The sequence below is a fragment of the Stigmatopora nigra genome, chromosome 2 (genome assembly GCF_051989575.1).
Source record: "Stigmatopora nigra isolate UIUO_SnigA chromosome 2, RoL_Snig_1.1, whole genome shotgun sequence".
In the NCBI taxonomy this organism is placed as follows: Eukaryota; Metazoa; Chordata; class Actinopteri; order Syngnathiformes; family Syngnathidae; genus Stigmatopora; species Stigmatopora nigra.
The window spans coordinates 1306724-1323975 of NC_135509.1; the positions used below are offsets into that span (position 1 = coordinate 1306724).

Consider the following 17252-nt stretch of genomic DNA (forward strand, 5'->3'; position numbering starts at 1 on the left):
TGTTTACATCCTGGAAAGCAAAAGCTGATCCTGACTTTTTGCTAGGCAATTAGCCTTGCATTGTAAACAGGCTGATCCAGGACCAACTGTGAGGAGTGCACATTATCATTATTATGACAGTGTGCTGACACCAGGGGATTAAGCGTGTGTGTGTGTGTGTCGCCCGGACCCCCACCCAGCGGGGGGCCGCACGCAAACCCCTAGCCAGCTTCTGCTAATCCATCTGCGCTAAAAGAACAAGCGTGAATGGCTAATCAGCATTGAAAGCCGACTAAAAGCAGACCGTTTGAGTCATTTCTCATTTTCCGTCTGAAGCAGCTGCTGCCCTTTGACCTCTGACTTGAATCCTCCCCCCTTCTATCGGCCTAACCACGCCCCCCACCAAGGTCAAGCATACAGCACTAGAATGACGGATAGAATAGAAGGTTTATTAGCATTTCAAACATTAAAATTGCACAAAATATACAAACATCAACATGTAAAAAAATGTATACGAAAATTCATATCAAAGTTATAAAAATCTGTAATAAATACTTCTAGGGAAGGCAATGTGCGTATTTAAAAGGGTAAAATATGAAATACTACACGTTCAAGTTTAAAGTGCTAAAAATTTTAAAAAGGCTAGCGTTAGCTTAGGCAGGTATCCAAATGCTCGTTGACCTTTGACTCCTGCACGCTAACCTGACAAACGGGACACGCCACCATCACGACGACAGCGCGACTCGCCGTTGTGTCGTCCGTTTTTAGCTTCTTGTTTTTAAAGAGATCGATAATACTCGCCGAGTTGTCTAGCGGTCGCTTCTTCCAAGAAGTTAGCTTAGCGTCGCCGAGTTGACTAGAAGTGGAGGGCGGCGAGGAGTCGGTCCAAATCGGGGAATTGGAACTCCTGGGCGAATCCAACGAGACGGATTTGTCCAACAAAGAATCGAGCGACGTTTGCTTCAATTTTTCCGAATTTTGCCGACGACGGCCGACTTCGGAAAGACGGACGGGCGATCCGTTAATGTTGATGAACGCTTTGGTGTTGCCCACTGACTTTTTGGCGGGTGTCTGCGGTGCGGGGGTGACCCGGGGTGAAGGCGTGGCGTGTTTACTGACCGCTAAGGAGGCGGAGCAAGTTGAGGGAATGGGATTGCCACCCAGGACGAAACCTTTGCCGCTGAAGGCGATGATGTCACGGATGTCGCGATTTCCTGCCAAACACAAAGAACATAATGTCAAATTTCATTCAAATTTATACCATTTATAAACATTACTGAGACTATATGAACACAAATTTGAACTTGGTGTCATTGCAAGTCCAAAAACACTTTGGATGTCAACAAAAAATGGAGAAATGAGGAGACTATCAAAATAAACCCCATGTGGCTTCAAAAAAATGATTTGCACAGAAATGAATCAGATATTATTTGTTATTATAGACAATGTGAATTTTTGTCCATTTTATTTGGCTGATAGTTTTGCAAAATGATTCCCTGCAAAAATCCAAACTAAAGTGCTACCTAGACATATGAGCATTTTAGTCCCATAATGAATTAAGGTCATGTTTTGAGGTATCTCTGTATTTCACAAAATGTAGTTTTTCATGAAGAGCAAACTGCAATACTAGTGTGACACAAGTGCAATCAGTTGATCGGCGTCAGCTGCGTCTCGCAGCCCAACCCCCGCTGGTTCAACTCTGTCAGCTCGGTCGGTTCTGGACGGCTCGAGCAAAAAGCTGCCACCCCACCCCACCCCACCCCCACTCAGAGTGACCCAACCCCCGTCGGGGTAGACTGTGAAATCCAGTCCAAGACTTTTTCTGGACCTATTGAAAATATTGGCCATCAAAGCGCAAACATTTAACAATTTTGACCAATTTAAGAGCATTTTAGACCTAGAATGACTTAAGGTCTTATCTTGAGGTATCTCTGTATTCCACAAAATTTAGATTTTCATAAAGAGGAATATTCCTCAATACTAATGTCCTACGCAACCAATTAGTGGATTGACGTCAGCTGCGTCTCGCAGCCCAACCCCCGCTGGTTCAACTCTGTCAGCTCGGTCTTTGCTGGATGGCTTGAGCAAAAAGCTGCCACCCCACCCCCACCCCCACACCCACACAGAGTGACCCGAACCCCGTCGGTGTCAAATCCAGTCCAAGACATTTTCTGGACCTATTGAAAATATTGGCCATCAAAGCGCAAACATTTAACAATTTTGACCAATTTAAGAGCACCCTAATGAATGAATATTTCAACAATTATCCAGTTTTTATTTTTTTTTTCAGACGGTTGAAATGAATTAATCAATTTTTAGTAGAAAAAGAAGAAAAAATAGCAACAAAAAAATAAATAAATTGCCATTACCGCTAGGTTTTTCTGCGGTGGTCATCTTCCTGACGGCTTGTAGCTCCTCCTCTTTTTTCTTCTTCTTAGCCTTGCCCTTCTGACCGTAGCCCTCCGGCTCCTTCACTTTGGTGTAGGTCCCCCCACACGTCCTCTGGTGGTCCCCCCACCAGGGGTCCAGCGACGAGGGGGCCCGGTTCATGGCCCTCTTGACGAATCCCAAATAGGGCTTGCGATTCCGACAGGGTCCGTCGCAGCGCCACCAGTGTTGGCGGTACACGTCCACCTCTTCGTTGAAGTTGTGGTAAACCTGAGGGCGAAAAAATAAATAAATCATGAACTGTCCAGACGAAGCGGGAGGTCCGGCGGATGAGACTCACGGTGATGTTTGTGCCGCCGTCTCGGTTGATGCGCTTCATGTGCTTGCAGAATTCGGGCCCGTGTCCGTCGCGGTCTCGGTCGTTTTGCGTCACGAAGAGCAACGCGTGGATCATCTCGTGGAGCAGCGTCTGATGCAAAAACAAAGTCGTACATCAGATTGCTTGGGTGAAAAATAAATTGATAATAGATAGCAGTCATGTCGGTTTACCTCAACCAGGTCTTTCCTCGGTCTGAGTTTGAGCAACGGCTCGCTGAGTCTGATGGAACAAAGTCCGCCACGGCCCTCGTAAGAACACACACCGGCACACCTGAAGATGACATTATTTTTGGTTGTTCAAAAAAAAAAGTTACACTCAAATATTATTTTTTTTCATGGTATTCAAGCACAGTATAACACCATCTATTCCATTTCAATACTGGCGGTGGATGACCCAAAACCAAGGGAATGAGTCAAATGAGAGCCATGCAAGGGTTTGTTTTGGGGGGAAATTGTTGTTTTTTAAATGCAATTCCGTACTTGGCCACTAAGAGGCGCTGTATTTAGATGTACGTATGTATGGTTGAGTGCAATTTTGTAAGACTTACAGTGTCATCCTCGGACTCCATTTGACCTCCACGCCACTCAGTTTGCCCCAAAAGAACTTGGTGTTAAACTCCAGGAACATGGCTCGCACATCGGGAGTGGGGTCCAACGTCTCCCATGACGCGTCCACGATGGACAGCGGTCTCTCGGGCTTCCGGGGGACAAGTGCTTCTCCGCTGTCTTTAATCTTTGTCACATGGCTCAATTCTTTGTTGAACTCTTCCTGAAGATGGAGAGCCAGTAAATAATCGTTATCCAACTTGTCGCCGTCCATGTCACGTCTATAGCAGGTTTACAAGCGGATTGTCCAAGATGACACTTCCACCGCAACTTTATTAACGCCCGTTAATCATTAAAAAATATGATGGCAATTATGATTAAGATCTGTAATAAGAATAATAAATAATACACCAAAAACGTAAAAGAAAAGCGTCTAAAAACACGTAGTGCCGCCAGTTCGAATAAAAATAACGTTCAAGGTAGCAGAGGACGAAGGAATCTGGTACAGATTTCAAAATAAAAGATATTTATTCCATTAGCAGGGAATCAACTAATTACAAAGCAGATATTTCAGACTTATAAAATGCATACTACTAGAGTTATATTAAATTAAATGATTAATAAATAATTTCAGATGATAAATAAACATTTGGAAAATCCCTAGAGCTTTAGACTGAATGCGGCATTTTAGCTTCTGAAAATTGACTTACAAGTGAGCTTCTGTATCCGGAACGCAACGACAGTTAAACTTATACCCGGAGTTTAAGTATTAGCTGTTCAAATGAAACACGACAAGCTAAAACGTTGTTTTTAGAAAATAGAATTACAATGAAAATGCGTCAGGTATAAAATTATTTTACTATACGTACTTGGAAATACACATTCAGTACCTTTTTTTCTCTTGGATACTTTTTGGTTGGTCGGCTCTTTTCCCCCTCCCGATCACGTGACGTGAAAGGGTGTCACCCTTATTCCTGTTTGTTGTTGCTATCTGTCATCGTCTGTCACCCCGAATGGACCTTTTTTTCGGTCTATCTTCTGGTATATCCACGCATTTCTGCACAAAGAAAGGGAAGTTAATCGCGATCTAAAATGTCTGAACCTGGAAGCCGACTCCGCAAGCTGCTGGAGTCTCCCAATTTCGACTCTCAGACTTACGTGAAGCAACTGTCCCAACAATCGGACGGCGATCGGGACCTCCAGGAGCATCGTCAGAAGATCCAAAATCTTGCTGATGAAACGGCCCAGAATCTGAAAAAGAATGTTTACAAGAATTACCGCCAGTTCATCGAGACGGCCAAAGAGATCTCGTACTTGGAGAGTGAAATGTACCAGCTCAGCCACATCTTGACGGAGCAGAAGAGCATCATGGAGAGCATCACTCAGGCTAGTGTTGTGCCCACACCTCCATCACCATATAATATCTTGCCTGGGGGAAAAATAATAATACTTAGGTTACATTTGCCATCCAGATCTGCGTACATTAACTTCATGTTACCTTCACACAGGCTCTGCTGTCCACCGACAAGGACGAGACCTCCAAGGAGATGCAAGCCGCCTTCCCCAAGGAGAGCGAGGAGCTAAAACAGAGGAGCCTCACCTCGCTTCTGGAGAAGGTGGAAGGCGGCAAGACTATCATGGACACCCCCGGCAGGCACTTAGTGTACAATGGCGACCTGGTTGAATTTGACGTGGACAACATGTCCCCCGTCCAGAAGGTCCACGCTTTCCTCATGAATGACTGCCTTCTGATCGCCAACTGGCTGGCTAACCGGCGCGGGGCCGTCAAGTACAAGTACAATGCCTCGTACGACCTGGAGAGCTTCGCCGTGGTCAACGTGAAGGACAACCCGCCCATGAAGGACATGTTCAAGATCCTGATGTTCCCGGACAGCCGTATCTTCCAGGCTGAGAATAGCAAAATTAAAAAAGAGTGGTTAGAGATCCTGGATGAGACAAAGAAGAATAAAGCTAACAAGGAACGGGGAAAGAAGGAGGAGGAGAAGCCTACCTCACCAGTTCGGGCCGAGGTGTCCACCAACCCTTTTGACCAGGACGACGACGAGACCGAGGTAGGATCTTCACCATTTTTTTCTCCTCTTGACGTGGCGTCATTCTCGAATGGTCCACCAGGTGGATGAGAGCGTGGATCTGGGTCTGGAGTGGATCCAGGAGCTTCCAGAAGACCTGGATGTGTGCATCGCCCAGAGGGATTTTGAGGGTGCAGTGGACCTGCTGGATAAGCTCGACGAGTACCTGAAGGAGCAGCCGCTGACCGTCAAAGTCAAAGAGCTGCGAGGGAAAGTGGATGAGAGGGTCAAGCAGTTGACTGATGTACTTGTCTTTGAGTTGTCGCCGGATCGGTCGCTGAGGGGCGGTCCCAAGGCCACACGCAGGGCCGTGTCGCAGCTCATCAGGCTCGGTGAGTGTGCGGCTAGTTGGATTGGGCGCCTCTCTTGGACTTTTCAGGCAAAGTGTACTGAAAAATATTTGGCTGGACAAAAAGTAGCATGAAAATCAGCAGTGTTAAAATATAGAAGAAGAAATGGGGAATAAAAAAGAAATACATTTGGATACTCACACCACATTTTGTCTTTTTGTAGGCCAGTCCACCAAAGCCTGCGATCTGTTCCTGAAGAACCGCGCGTCGGCGGTGCAGACGGCCATCCGCCAGCTGCGCATCGAGGGCGCCACCTTGCTCTACGTTCACAAACTCTGCAACATCTTCTTCACGGGCCTGTTGGAGACGGCCAAGGAGTTCCAGATGGACTTTGCGGGCAATCCCGGCTGCTACTCGGCCCTGGTGGTCTGGTCCTGCTCGGCCGTCAAGATGTTCGTGGACGCCTTCAGCAAACAGGTGGGCTGAATGGAGGAAGTTAAAATTTAATGATTTGAATTATTGAACACAGAAAAAATGACACTGAAGAATGAAATTATTAAACCTTTTTAAATGGTTGTCACTTGAAGGTTTTCGACAGCAAGGAGAGCTTGTCCACGGCGTCCGAGTGCGTGAAGGTGGCCAAAGAACACTGCCAACAGTTAACAGACGTAGGATTGGACCTGACCTTCACGTTGGAGTCTCTGCTGGTCAAGGACGTGGAGGCCGCGTTGCTCAGCTACAAGGACGTCATCGTGGAAGCCAGCAAGCACCGCAACTCCGAGGAGATGTGGCGGAGGATGAACCTCATGACGCCGGAAGCCCTGACCAAGCTCAAGGTGACGTATGGCGTTCCCAAAGGTCGCATATCCGTCCTAAAGATCCAGTCTGCTCCATACAGGATGAAATGCGTGCCAGCGGCATCTCGTCTTTTGACGCCCACACGGGCGCAGACTGCTGGGTGAACCTGAGCTACACCATGGTGGCCTTCACCAAGCAGCTTCTGAGCTTCCTGGACGAGGCCCTCAAGCTGTACTTTCCGGAACTGCACGCCGTTCTGCTGGAGAGCCTGCGGGAGATTGCATTAGTGGCCGTGCAGCACGTGGACTACAGCCTGCGTTGCGAGCAGGATCCGGATAAGAAGGCCTTTGTGGTGCTCAACGCCGCCTTCTTGCACGACTGTGTGCTGCCCGAGGCCGAGCGCCGCTTCCAGGAGGTGGTGGGAAAGCCTGCTAAGCAGCTGAAGGAGCTTCGTAAGAGCACTCGGCCTGTTAGGGTCAATCCGGACAGCACCACTTCGCTGGTTTGAGAAGGCCAGTGGTGACCGATGGATCTGAAAAAGGGATAGAAAATGGTTTCAAGGCACATTTTATTGTCACTGCTGGATCTTGTTTGAACGTGGGAATAATAAATCTGGTTTCATCATAGTTTGACTGCATTTGTGTTCTTTCAAAACAACAGAAATTAGCTTTACAATGATATCACATTCATTTTCTGACCTTTTTGACCTTAGCGCCACTAAAATGAACCTCTGGTGTTACAAAAGTGATGCAAGTTGAATCTTCGTCCTCCCAAAAGTCCTTTTCTTGACCTTTAACCTCCATACCACCAAATTTCACCACCTGTAATACAATCATACACATGTTAAATAATCTTTTAGCATCTCTTTTTGGCTCATTTTGGACTTACCTTACAACGCAACACATTAAAAAAAAAAAGGTGACTACATCCACAAAAATGAGCCAACAGCGCCTCTGGTCCATCTTTAGTCTCCGCCCCTTCTCCCTCCCCCCAACCCACGCATGCGCACGATGGGGGGAGGGGGCTCTAGTGGGCGTCCGCCGGGGAGCTCTCCGCAGACGTGCGGTCCTGGAAAAGGATCGGAGCGAGATGGAGGAAGAGCTAAAATGCCCCGTTTGCGGCTCCCTCTTCAAGGAGCCCGTCCTCCTTCCCTGCTCGCACAACGTCTGCCTGGCGTGCGCCCGCAGCATCAGCGTGCACACGCCGGACGGCGAGCCATCCGCCGCGGGGGCCGGCGGCGGCGCCGCGCAGCATCAAGGCCGCGCGTCGGCGGCCGGCTCGGACTACGACTACCTGGACGTGGATAAAATGAGTCTTTACAGCGAAACGGACAGCGGCTACGGCTCGTACACGCCGTGCCAGCTCAAGTCGCCCAACGGCGTGCGGGTTTTCCCCGCCCCGCCGCCGCAGCAACAGCAGCGTCTTTGCTCGCTCACCTGCCCGCTCTGCCACTGCAGCGTCTCGCTGGACGAGCGGGGGCTGCGCGGATTGCCTCGGAACCGCCTCCTGGAGGCCATCGTGGCTCGCTACAGGCAGACGCGCTTGGCCCCCGCGTCCGGCGCCGCCAAGTGTCAGCTGTGCGACCGGAACCCGGCGGACGCCGCCGTGGTGTGCGAGCAGTGCGACGTGTTTTACTGCAACGCCTGCCAGCAGCGGTGCCACCCGTCCCGCGGGCCGCTGGCCAAGCACCGCCTCCTGCCGCCGGGTCAGGCGGGCCAGGGGGGGCCGGCGGGGCAGCCGCCCGCCACCGCCCGCAAGCCGGCCACCTGCGCCGAGCACGAAGCGGAGAACTTCGTCATGTACTGCTGCCACTGCCGGGCGCCGGTGTGCGCCAAGTGCGCCGAGGACGGACGTCACGCCAAACACGACGTCAAGCCCATCGCGCTCATGTGGAAACAACACAAGGTAGGTTAGCACAATATTTGGGATTGGACGTCCGTGGCCGTCGATGGGACCGAAGCCACGGCGTGTTTTCTTTGTTTTTGTGTATACGCTTGACGTACCCTCCCCCCTAGCCGGAGGCTCCCGTAAATGGACCGTGAAAATCCCATCAGGGCGGCGAGGGGGCGTGGCTAAATCATATGAATAGCAGAATATGAATCAAATATGTTCCCTTAGTACGCTTGGTTGAAGGTTGACCGCCGATTGGACGCCGTGGGAGATGCTATAAAGCGGTTACATTTGGTCATAACACTCCCAACCACAAGGGGTGCTAATGGTTTCTAACTTTTACACAAGTTGGATATTTTCCTATCTTAAGTGGATTTTTTTTTAGCAATAAGCGATCATTGACTGTAATGCAAGTCTAATTTATTGATTAAAACTTACGAATGCGTTCCTCTATACATGCGCCATGATTGTTATGATTATCATTATCATTAATTTCCGAGCAATGTTTGATCTTAATGCACGATGATTACGACATGCCTCTCAGTAGAATTAGCGCACGGCTTGCCTATTAATATTTCATGTCGCATCCTTCCCACTCTCCTCGTGCTTAATGAAAAGTGAATTATGACTGTAAACAGACTCATTTTAAAGCGGGTTGTTCATTTGTTTGTGGCAAATGAAAAAAAATGCTATAAATAAAATCCTGCACTTGCATTTAGAAATTTGAAAGATGCTGTTACCATGGTAACTAACGCAGACTAATGTTTCTAGGGAAGAAAAAAAAGGAAAGCGGGTCAGCTCGACTTGCCTTCTAGATAGATTAGTCATGGTTCTAGGGGCCAATCTATTTGAAGTGGGAGGGTTGGCATGGCTAAAATTACAGAAACAATACAGAATGACATAAATACATTGAATTTCTCATTTGATTTATTTTTATATTTACATATGACATCTTTGGTTATTATTAAAAACATATTTAGAATATATATAATATATTTTTGTCAATGTTTTTCAATTCTTTTTTAGTTTTTTTTGCATCAGGTGACTCCCACGCCATTAACCATACGCGCAGCGAATGTAGGTTAACGTGCACTTTGTCGTGCTCCGGCACCCCGTTGAATATAGCCCAACATGCGTAGTAACCAATAACAAACATTTGGCGTTTCAATGGTGACGACGCTTTTGTACTTTTTGACTTTAGCATAGGGAATGTTGTGGCAAAATTCCTTTTCTGACCTCTGCGACCTTTGACCTCAAGACATAGGGACGCGAACAGGTAAACGTAAATTTAGCCTACTGGTTTAAAATGGAGGAAAAGTGTCAAGTAGATTAGGCAAGTGTATTTTTTAATTTTTTTTTTGACTGATTACTCTGCTTTGGCCACCCGTGTGAGACGTCTGGCCATAAAATGGAGATATGGAAGTCCTCAATCACAACCATATAATTCCCCATTTGGCCGCCCGCCCGACAGAAGACATAAATATGCAAACGAGGGGGAAATAAAAGCCCAGGTCGTAAACAGCGGGATGGCGGCGCCTCCCCCCTCGGGTGTCATTTGGACATGAAGGTCGAGCGTTTGGGAAGGACGCCGACGGCCATCCAAGGAGGAATCGGCCTTGTAGCATCGAGCTAACGCTAACGATGGACGGTGCCGGTCAAGGTTTTTGACAGACGACAATGGCATGGAGGATCCCGGGCAGGGAAGCCCCTCGTCATTTGTCGTCCCCCTCGTTAGCGTCGCCAAGGCGACGGCCCGATGGGCCAGATGGTCTCCACGGCGACGGGCCCGGCCGGCCCAAGGGCTCGCTTGATTTATGACTCATCAAGTCATCCGAGGCGCAAATGGGGGGGAGTGAGGGCGCCCTATTCCTCACATGGGGGCGGGGTTTATCAAATATGAGCGAGGAAGGTCGGGTGACCCGGAATTGAGACGTCAAATACGTTTGAACGGATTTTACGGCGGCGGATGAGCGAATTATGGTCGAAATAAATGGCGGAGAATAATGGCGAGGAGTCACCGTGGCAAAAAAATGCCGCGAGGAATTTTGTAGACGAGAGATTTTGAAAAAAACGCTGATATAATAACTTTCTCCCTTTAGAAAATGGGTCACTATGACTCACTTTGCGATGGCGGAATGCCAAGACTTGACTTTGTGTATTTCCTCGAAGCCCAGTAGAATGTTTGTTTGTTTGACTTACCCGGGTTGCGTGTCTGTGCACGTAGAGGATGAAGGGGGGTGCCGTAGCAGGCTTGATTTATCACCGGCGGGCGGGCACCTTTGTGTGCGTGCCTTTCCTTTGTCCCGTCTCCTCTTAATTAGACGCCAGGCTCCTAAAAGAGATAATGGCATACACTTCAATGAAAAAGCAGCTAAGAGCTTCATTAGGACTTGTTCTAATGGCTTTTCATTAAGTCTAGTGCATTATTTTAGTGGTGAATACCTGTTATCGAATGCTCACATTACAGAATGGTTAACTATTGATTTTTTTGTGATTATACAAGTAAAATGAGATTTAAAGCTCCATCACAAAATGTTTTTTTTGTTTTATTTTCTGCAGTGTCAACTCTCCCAGGCATTAAATGGCGTTTCAGACAAAGCCAAAGACGCCAAAGAGTTCCTGGTCCATCTAAAAAACATGTTACAGCAAATCCAGGTAAGAAAAATAAATTAATAAGCTTCTTTAACTAAAAAAAATGAATTCCACACGAGTCCTAGTACTGCATGACACTGACTGACCATGGCGACCTGGCGGTGGTGGCCTGAGGAGCAAAAAGGATAAAAATAAATACACTTGCACGTGATACACGCCATGTTTGCAACTGTCCACTGAAACAAAGTCACGAGACGGATTAAAAAAAGATAGTCATCTCAAGGTTAATTATTCCTTGTTGAGAAGGACATGTCAATCTTTGTGTGAATTGCGAGCAAAATAAGTAGACACTTAATCCGCTTTTCACAGCGACAAAAGCAATGAAATGAGAACAAGACGTAATCTGGACATCCCCACAATAAATAACATATACACAGATACACTTAGTATATTTACGGTACTGAAACAAATTTGAAGTACAAATAAAAAATGTACAAAAAAAGCTGAAAAATACTTTTTTTTTTTAAACACATAAGGCACCCAATTTTATTTCTTCATAACTTTATTTAGAATACAATAGTTAGATATTTTTTTCAACCTTATTTTATGAATTTAGATTATTTTTTTCCTCCATTTTGTATGATTATGATGTCACTCTAGCTTTTTTCATTGCTACATTTGTCTCAGTTTAAAACGCAGAGTGAAAAGTTAAGCTAGTTTTTGACAAAGTATTACTTTGAATGTCAGGAAAATGGCGTGGAATTGGAGGCTTGCCTGGTGGCTCAGTGTGACGCTCTGATCGAGGCTCTGACCCGTCAGAAAGCCAAACTCCTAACAAAAGTCACCAAGGAAAAGGACTACAAGCTAAAGGTAAGCATTTAACACCAAAAAAATATGACTCCTAGTCTCCCTTTTTTCCAAGTTGTGTTCTCACACTTTCCCCCACAAGCAAGCAAGGAAGGCCCTTCTGTCATCCGAGTCTGAGCGTTACGTAACGGCGAGCCTTCCGGGCTGTAAAATCTATTTTCACGGGATTATCTTTGTCTTTTTCCTTTTTTTCCCATTTAGCGTAGCCAGAGTTTTTTAATCTGCTTTGGAATCAGACAGATGTTTGTTTGCCCAAAAGCGCCGCGTTTGTTTCCATCCCTTAAAAGCGACTTTCAAAGAAGGACAAAAAAAAAAAAAAAAAGCTTTTGACTGGACGCCGAACCGAATCATTTAGCTGACAGGTGAATAATCAAGTGGCATCCCGTTAGGCCGTCAAATGAACCCGAGGCTAATTAAAATGGCTTCCCCATTCGTCACAAAGCTCATTAATGCAGCCTTTATATTTTACTTTACATTTTAAATGTACTCTGAAGTTAAATTATTAACTCGCTTTTTCATTTTTTTTGATATTACCATAGAATTAACATTAAATAAATGATGTCTATTTTTAACTACCACAACACATACTCTTCGAATACCAAACAAAATGACAACATACCTAACAATCAGCATCACTTCCGTCTCTCTCCACTAGGTGGCTCGTGACCAAATCACCCACTGCACCATGCGTCTGCGTCAGACCACGGGGATGATGGAGTACTGTCTGGAAGTTCTCAAGGAGAACGACCCCAGCGGCTTCCTGCAGGTGAGGAGAGACCAATCAAAATGGAGACCAATCCGAAAAAAAAATGAATTTTAATATGATTTCGAAATCCAGATTTCAGACGCCCTGATTAAGCGAGTGGCGTCGTCTCAGGACCAATGGGTGAAAGGCAACCTGGAGGCCAAAGTGGGCCCGGATTTTCAGCTCACCCTCAACACGGACGTCCTGCAGCAGACCATTCTTCAGCTGGACTTCTGCCAGTCCAACGGTAAATACGTCCAATCCGTAATTCCCTGTAAACAAAACACATTAGTCACCAACCACAACCACCAAAATGCAGTATTACTAAACAGTAAATATACCCAATACGTAATGTCCAACACATTATTTGCTAACCCAAACGACAAAATTCCAATATTCCCATTTATAAAAGAACTCGGAGCTCCTGTGGGTTTAAAAAGGAGGACTGGCACTTTTTGTCCAATGGCGCCTGGATGCTAAAGGACTGTAATTAATGTTGATGCTAGCAAAATGGTATTTCCAGACGCGCAGGATGGTCCCTTAATGAAACAAACGCAGCAGTCAACGGGCTGCACTGAAGCTGAAACCGACCCACTAAGTCCAGGAGGTATTATTTTCCCCAATTTGTCGTCCCACCCCCCTTCACCCCCGCTAGCTATCCCTCCTCCGGAAGCACTGACGGTGTATTCTGGTAGAGAGGCGTCTTTCCCCTACCGTGACACCCACCCACCCAACCACCTACCTACCCACGCATGGTTTGTTTGGAAAAAGTCACTTCCTTTCCCGCAACACACCAAAAAAAAAAAAAAAAAAAAAAACACGACTACTGACTGGGATTTATAGCCTGCGGTAGTCGTCTGTTTTCTTTTTTAATACAGATCGGCCCCTAAAAAATTCAATGCCGTGGGCGGGTTAGTTTTAAGGCAGTAAACAGAACTACTGTGGCTATAAATGCAAATTTGATGTTGAAATATGCATCTATTGGATCAATATGTCCGATGACTTACTTACTTCCACTTTGTCGATTTTCTTTTTTCAAAATGGTTGTTCTCCAGTGTTGTATAAAAAGGCTGAGTTGTCTGAAATGAAAAGAATGCAACAAACAATCTTGTTAATCTTAAAATAAGGTAAGGAAATTTGGTAAATAATCATGCTGCCAATTGCTATTTTTATGACACTTAACCCAGAATCCGGTACTCTTATTGGAAATCTGTGTCTAAAATGGGCGACCTCTCACTTTAGCAAGGACTATACTCTGATTAGACTTTGCCCGTTTGCCCACCGAATGAACCCAACCCTTTGACCGCTGTTATTAATCCGCTCCAACTGTTGGTTTACCACCCAAGCGTAATGACGCGCAACCCGTTATCCCCCTCCTCAGTGGAATCCGGCCCCCCGGTGCCACCGGCCCCCCTCTTGCAGCTGGAGAAGTGCTGCAGCGGCAACAACAGCGCCACCTTGGCTTGGCGGGTGGCGGCACCCCAGGTGGCGCCCATCGAAGGGTACATCCTGGAACTAGATGACGGCAATGGAGGCCAGTACAGGGTGGGTGATGCTAGTTTCTTACCTATTGGCAGTGTGCTGGGATTTTCCTAACGGTGCGAATCCTATCAGGAAGTGTACGTGGGTAAGGAGACGGTCTGCACAGTGGACGGTCTTCACTTCAACAGCGTGTACAACACCAGAGTCAAAGCCTACAACGTGGTGGGCGTGGGCCCCTACAGCAAGACCGTGGTGCTCAGGACCTCTGACGGTATGCCGCATCTGCCAAAATTACTGGAAAAACAGAACATGGCAACCTCACTGACCATTCTTGTTTCTCCACACAGTGGCTCGCTTTGCTTTCGACCCCACCTCGGCTCACAGGGACATCGTACTCACCAACGAGAATCTGACGGTGTCGTGTAACAGCTACGATGACCGCGTGGTGCTCGGGACCGCCGCCTTCTCCAAGGTGACTTTTCTGTGTGGCCCAGTATAGATGTATATTAAATTTCCCGATTTCCCACTTTTTAAATCAATCAGTCATTTTTAAATATTTTTTTCTGTCTTTTTAGTTCAAAAATCATTTTGTAAAATCTAAAAATATATTTTAAAAAAGCTAAAATAAACAGTTTTCGATCTATAAAAAACTGAATATTCAGGACTTTTAATCCATTTATTAACAAAAAAACCTCCCTTGTCCTACGATGTCAGGGCGTCCACTACTGGGAGATTCATATCGACCGCTACGACAACCATCCAGATCCCGCTTTTGGCATCGCTCGCATCAACACGGTGAAGGACATGATGCTGGGCAAGGACGACAAGGCCTGGGCCATGTACGTGGACAACAATCGCTCCTGGTTCATGCACAACAACTCACACACCAACAGGTACGTATGGACTCCCAGGCTGAGTGTAACTCCCAAAAAAAGTATAATTTACCTGTCTGTGTGCAGGGCGGAGGGCGGCATCTCCAAAGGCTCGACGGTGGGCATCCTTCTGGATCTGAGCAAGCGCACCATGACTTTCTTCATCAACAACCAACAACACGGTCCGACGGCCTTTGAGAATCTGGAAGGTGTCTTCGTTCCTGCCGTCAGCCTGAACAGAAACGTACAAGTAAGCACTTTTTTAAATCTCGCAATTCAACAACTAGAAATTCTCACGGATGTTGCCATTTTATTTCAGGTCACCCTATCGACAGGCCTGGACGTACCAAGAGACCTCAAACAGTTGGCAACATCTAACTGACGGCCTTCTACCTACGAGCCCCACGACTCCACCATCTGGTATAATAGCTCGTAAGATTCAATTCCCGTCCGCTGACCCTCGGCACCAACAGTCGCTTTGTACTGCAAGGCAATTAACACAATTAATCACACTCGGCAGGGCTAACAGTTTCGCATCAATATCGAACACGGTGCCTTGGCGAGGAAGGCGTTTTTGGCTTTTGTTGGCGTTCAAACGACAACTCTGGTTGTTACTGCTGTCAAATATTGATGAGTTTCGCTTTCAATTCAACGCGGACAAATGTTTTCATATTCTCTTTTATTTTACAGCCTCTCCAAGGTAGTTTACAACCGTTTTTTTTTTTTAAGTTTTAGTCTCACATGACCTGTCAGTATTATTATTATTTTATTGACTCAGGCTGTCGTCAGTTGTCAATTACATTTGAATGAGTCTTAATGCGTGGCACTATTGAAAGGAAACTAGAGTATTTTAACTTTTAAAACGACGCTTTATTAAGCTACACACATTGGCAATTTTTCGATCATAAGACGGCAAATTAGAGCACGAGACAGGCGTTCCATCTTTTAGTGCACAGGAGGAAAATGTGTGCCAAAACATCAATGGTGTTGGAGTCTCTGCGTCATTGAGATCTAACAAGGCCTCCCTCAAACGGCATCCCAAATATGGTTGCGGCAGTGGGGGGTGTTAAAGCAAGCGCATTTGAAAAATATCAAGGCAAAAAAAAGAGAATATTTTATAATGCACGTCGGGAATGAGTTGTTTTTTTTTGTCACCTCATGGTAATTTGATAGCGTAGTTCCAGCGGTGTCGCCTTCAATGGAAAGTTGATAACTGCAAAAGATCACTGTGACAAAGGAAGGGAAGACTGAGCCACTTTGAATGACTTGTTTTCTTTTAACTTATTAGCAAAGAGTTCACATGTGGATTTTTTGTTTTTGTAAATAGTGAAAATGCCGATAATAATGGTGAAAAATCCAAGTTTACAAATACTCTATGAAGAGCTGCGTTGTAAATAGCCTCCTGTGTCATTTCTTGTTACTGCCAACTGCTGTGAAAAGCACGCCCTCTGCTGCTTGAAAGAAGAAGTACAAACAGTCAGGATTTTTGACATTTAAGCCATTGCATTTTTTTGACCTTACAAATACTGTATACCATATAAATATATATCAAATGGGTTGCTTATTTTCTGTATATTTCCCTACTATTTTATTCAGAGGTGTATAATGCAAACCATATGCTAAAAATATGCTATGTATTTTTTTTGTTATGAACCATCCATTTTGTGACGTCTCTCAGCTTTGCTTGACTGAAATACTTTGAAATACGCGGTCGTGCTAAAAGTATTTGACAATATATAGTATTAATTTTGAGAACATCATTTATAAATTATGGACAAGTATTGGAGGACAAAAAAAACTGGTTTATGACAATGACTGGTGTCTTTTCCCGTCCTAATACTTTTGTCAATACGGCTTATTTGCGACAAAGGGCTTTAAAATTTTAAGAACAGCATCCCGAGCCCAAAATACGTCCATGAAAAAAATGGCTGCTCACTGTATTGTCGAGTAATGGTTTTTATTTTATTTTTATTATTATTTTATTTTTTACCTGGCAACTGCCCACCCATGAATGTCTTAAAACTTTACATATTTATAATTATGGTGCTTTGTGTGGGGAGTGCATGTCCTAATATTTCAAAAATGATTTAGTGTTGAACTTAGTAGTTTTTGTACGTCACCCTCTTCTTTGTTTTGTTCCAATTTGCTGCTGTTTCTATTTAAAATTGTAAATATACCAGAAGCTAAACTAGCATTTACGTAACTATGGTTAATTCTTTGATTCCCTGGTTTAAAAAAAATGCCCCGTTCCCGTCTCTGGCCAAGCTGTGAATGTTTTGTACAACTAAAATGTTTGTAAATGAGCATAAGAAAAAATAAACACGCAAACAATGTC

The 17252-nt window shown here is 45.5% G+C and overlaps 3 protein-coding genes and 1 long non-coding RNA gene across 5 annotated transcripts; 2 read left to right on the forward strand and 2 right to left on the reverse strand.

Annotated features, from left to right (window-relative positions):
• Nucleotides 1–407: 407 nt before the first annotated feature.
• sprtn (SprT-like N-terminal domain) lies at nucleotides 408–3784 on the reverse strand. The gene is made up of 5 exons (XM_077710551.1): nucleotides 3294–3784; nucleotides 2917–3016; nucleotides 2708–2836; nucleotides 2349–2637; nucleotides 408–1193 (listed from the first exon to the last, which is right to left on the reverse strand). The coding sequence occupies exons 1-5, from the start codon at nucleotides 3563–3565 to the stop codon at nucleotides 628–630; spliced, it is 1356 nt and encodes a 451-aa protein (XP_077566677.1). The 5' UTR covers nucleotides 3566–3784; the 3' UTR covers nucleotides 408–627.
• Nucleotides 3785–4112: 328 nt separating this feature from the next.
• Nucleotides 4113–7095, forward strand: exoc8 (exocyst complex component 8). The gene is made up of 6 exons (XM_077710549.1): nucleotides 4113–4677; nucleotides 4800–5363; nucleotides 5425–5713; nucleotides 5895–6148; nucleotides 6259–6507; nucleotides 6570–7095. Exons 1-6 carry the CDS (start codon nucleotides 4384–4386, stop codon nucleotides 6975–6977), a joined length of 2058 nt encoding a protein of 685 aa, XP_077566675.1. The 5' UTR covers nucleotides 4113–4383; the 3' UTR covers nucleotides 6978–7095.
• A 401-nt stretch (nucleotides 7096–7496) lies between these two features.
• On the forward strand, nucleotides 7497–17250 carry trim67 (tripartite motif containing 67). 2 transcript variants are annotated; one of them, XM_077741330.1, is made up of 12 exons: nucleotides 7497–8374; nucleotides 10919–11014; nucleotides 11699–11821; nucleotides 12474–12584; nucleotides 12657–12810; nucleotides 13087–13170; nucleotides 13945–14108; nucleotides 14178–14316; nucleotides 14393–14517; nucleotides 14760–14938; nucleotides 15005–15167; nucleotides 15237–17250. In XM_077741330.1, exons 1-12 carry the CDS (start codon nucleotides 7559–7561, stop codon nucleotides 15297–15299), a joined length of 2217 nt encoding a protein of 738 aa, XP_077597456.1. In that variant the 5' UTR covers nucleotides 7497–7558; the 3' UTR covers nucleotides 15300–17250. The 2 variants fall into 2 exon arrangements, with proteins under 2 accessions (XP_077597456.1, XP_077597462.1); XM_077741336.1 differs by lacking the exon at nucleotides 13087–13170.
• Nucleotides 8772–14332, reverse strand: LOC144213105 (uncharacterized). The gene is made up of 5 exons (XR_013329886.1): nucleotides 14131–14332; nucleotides 13575–13642; nucleotides 12752–12835; nucleotides 12438–12578; nucleotides 8772–10691 (listed from the first exon to the last, which is right to left on the reverse strand). It is a non-coding gene; the product is annotated as an uncharacterized LOC144213105 (long non-coding RNA).
• Nucleotides 17251–17252: the final 2 nt, after the last annotated feature.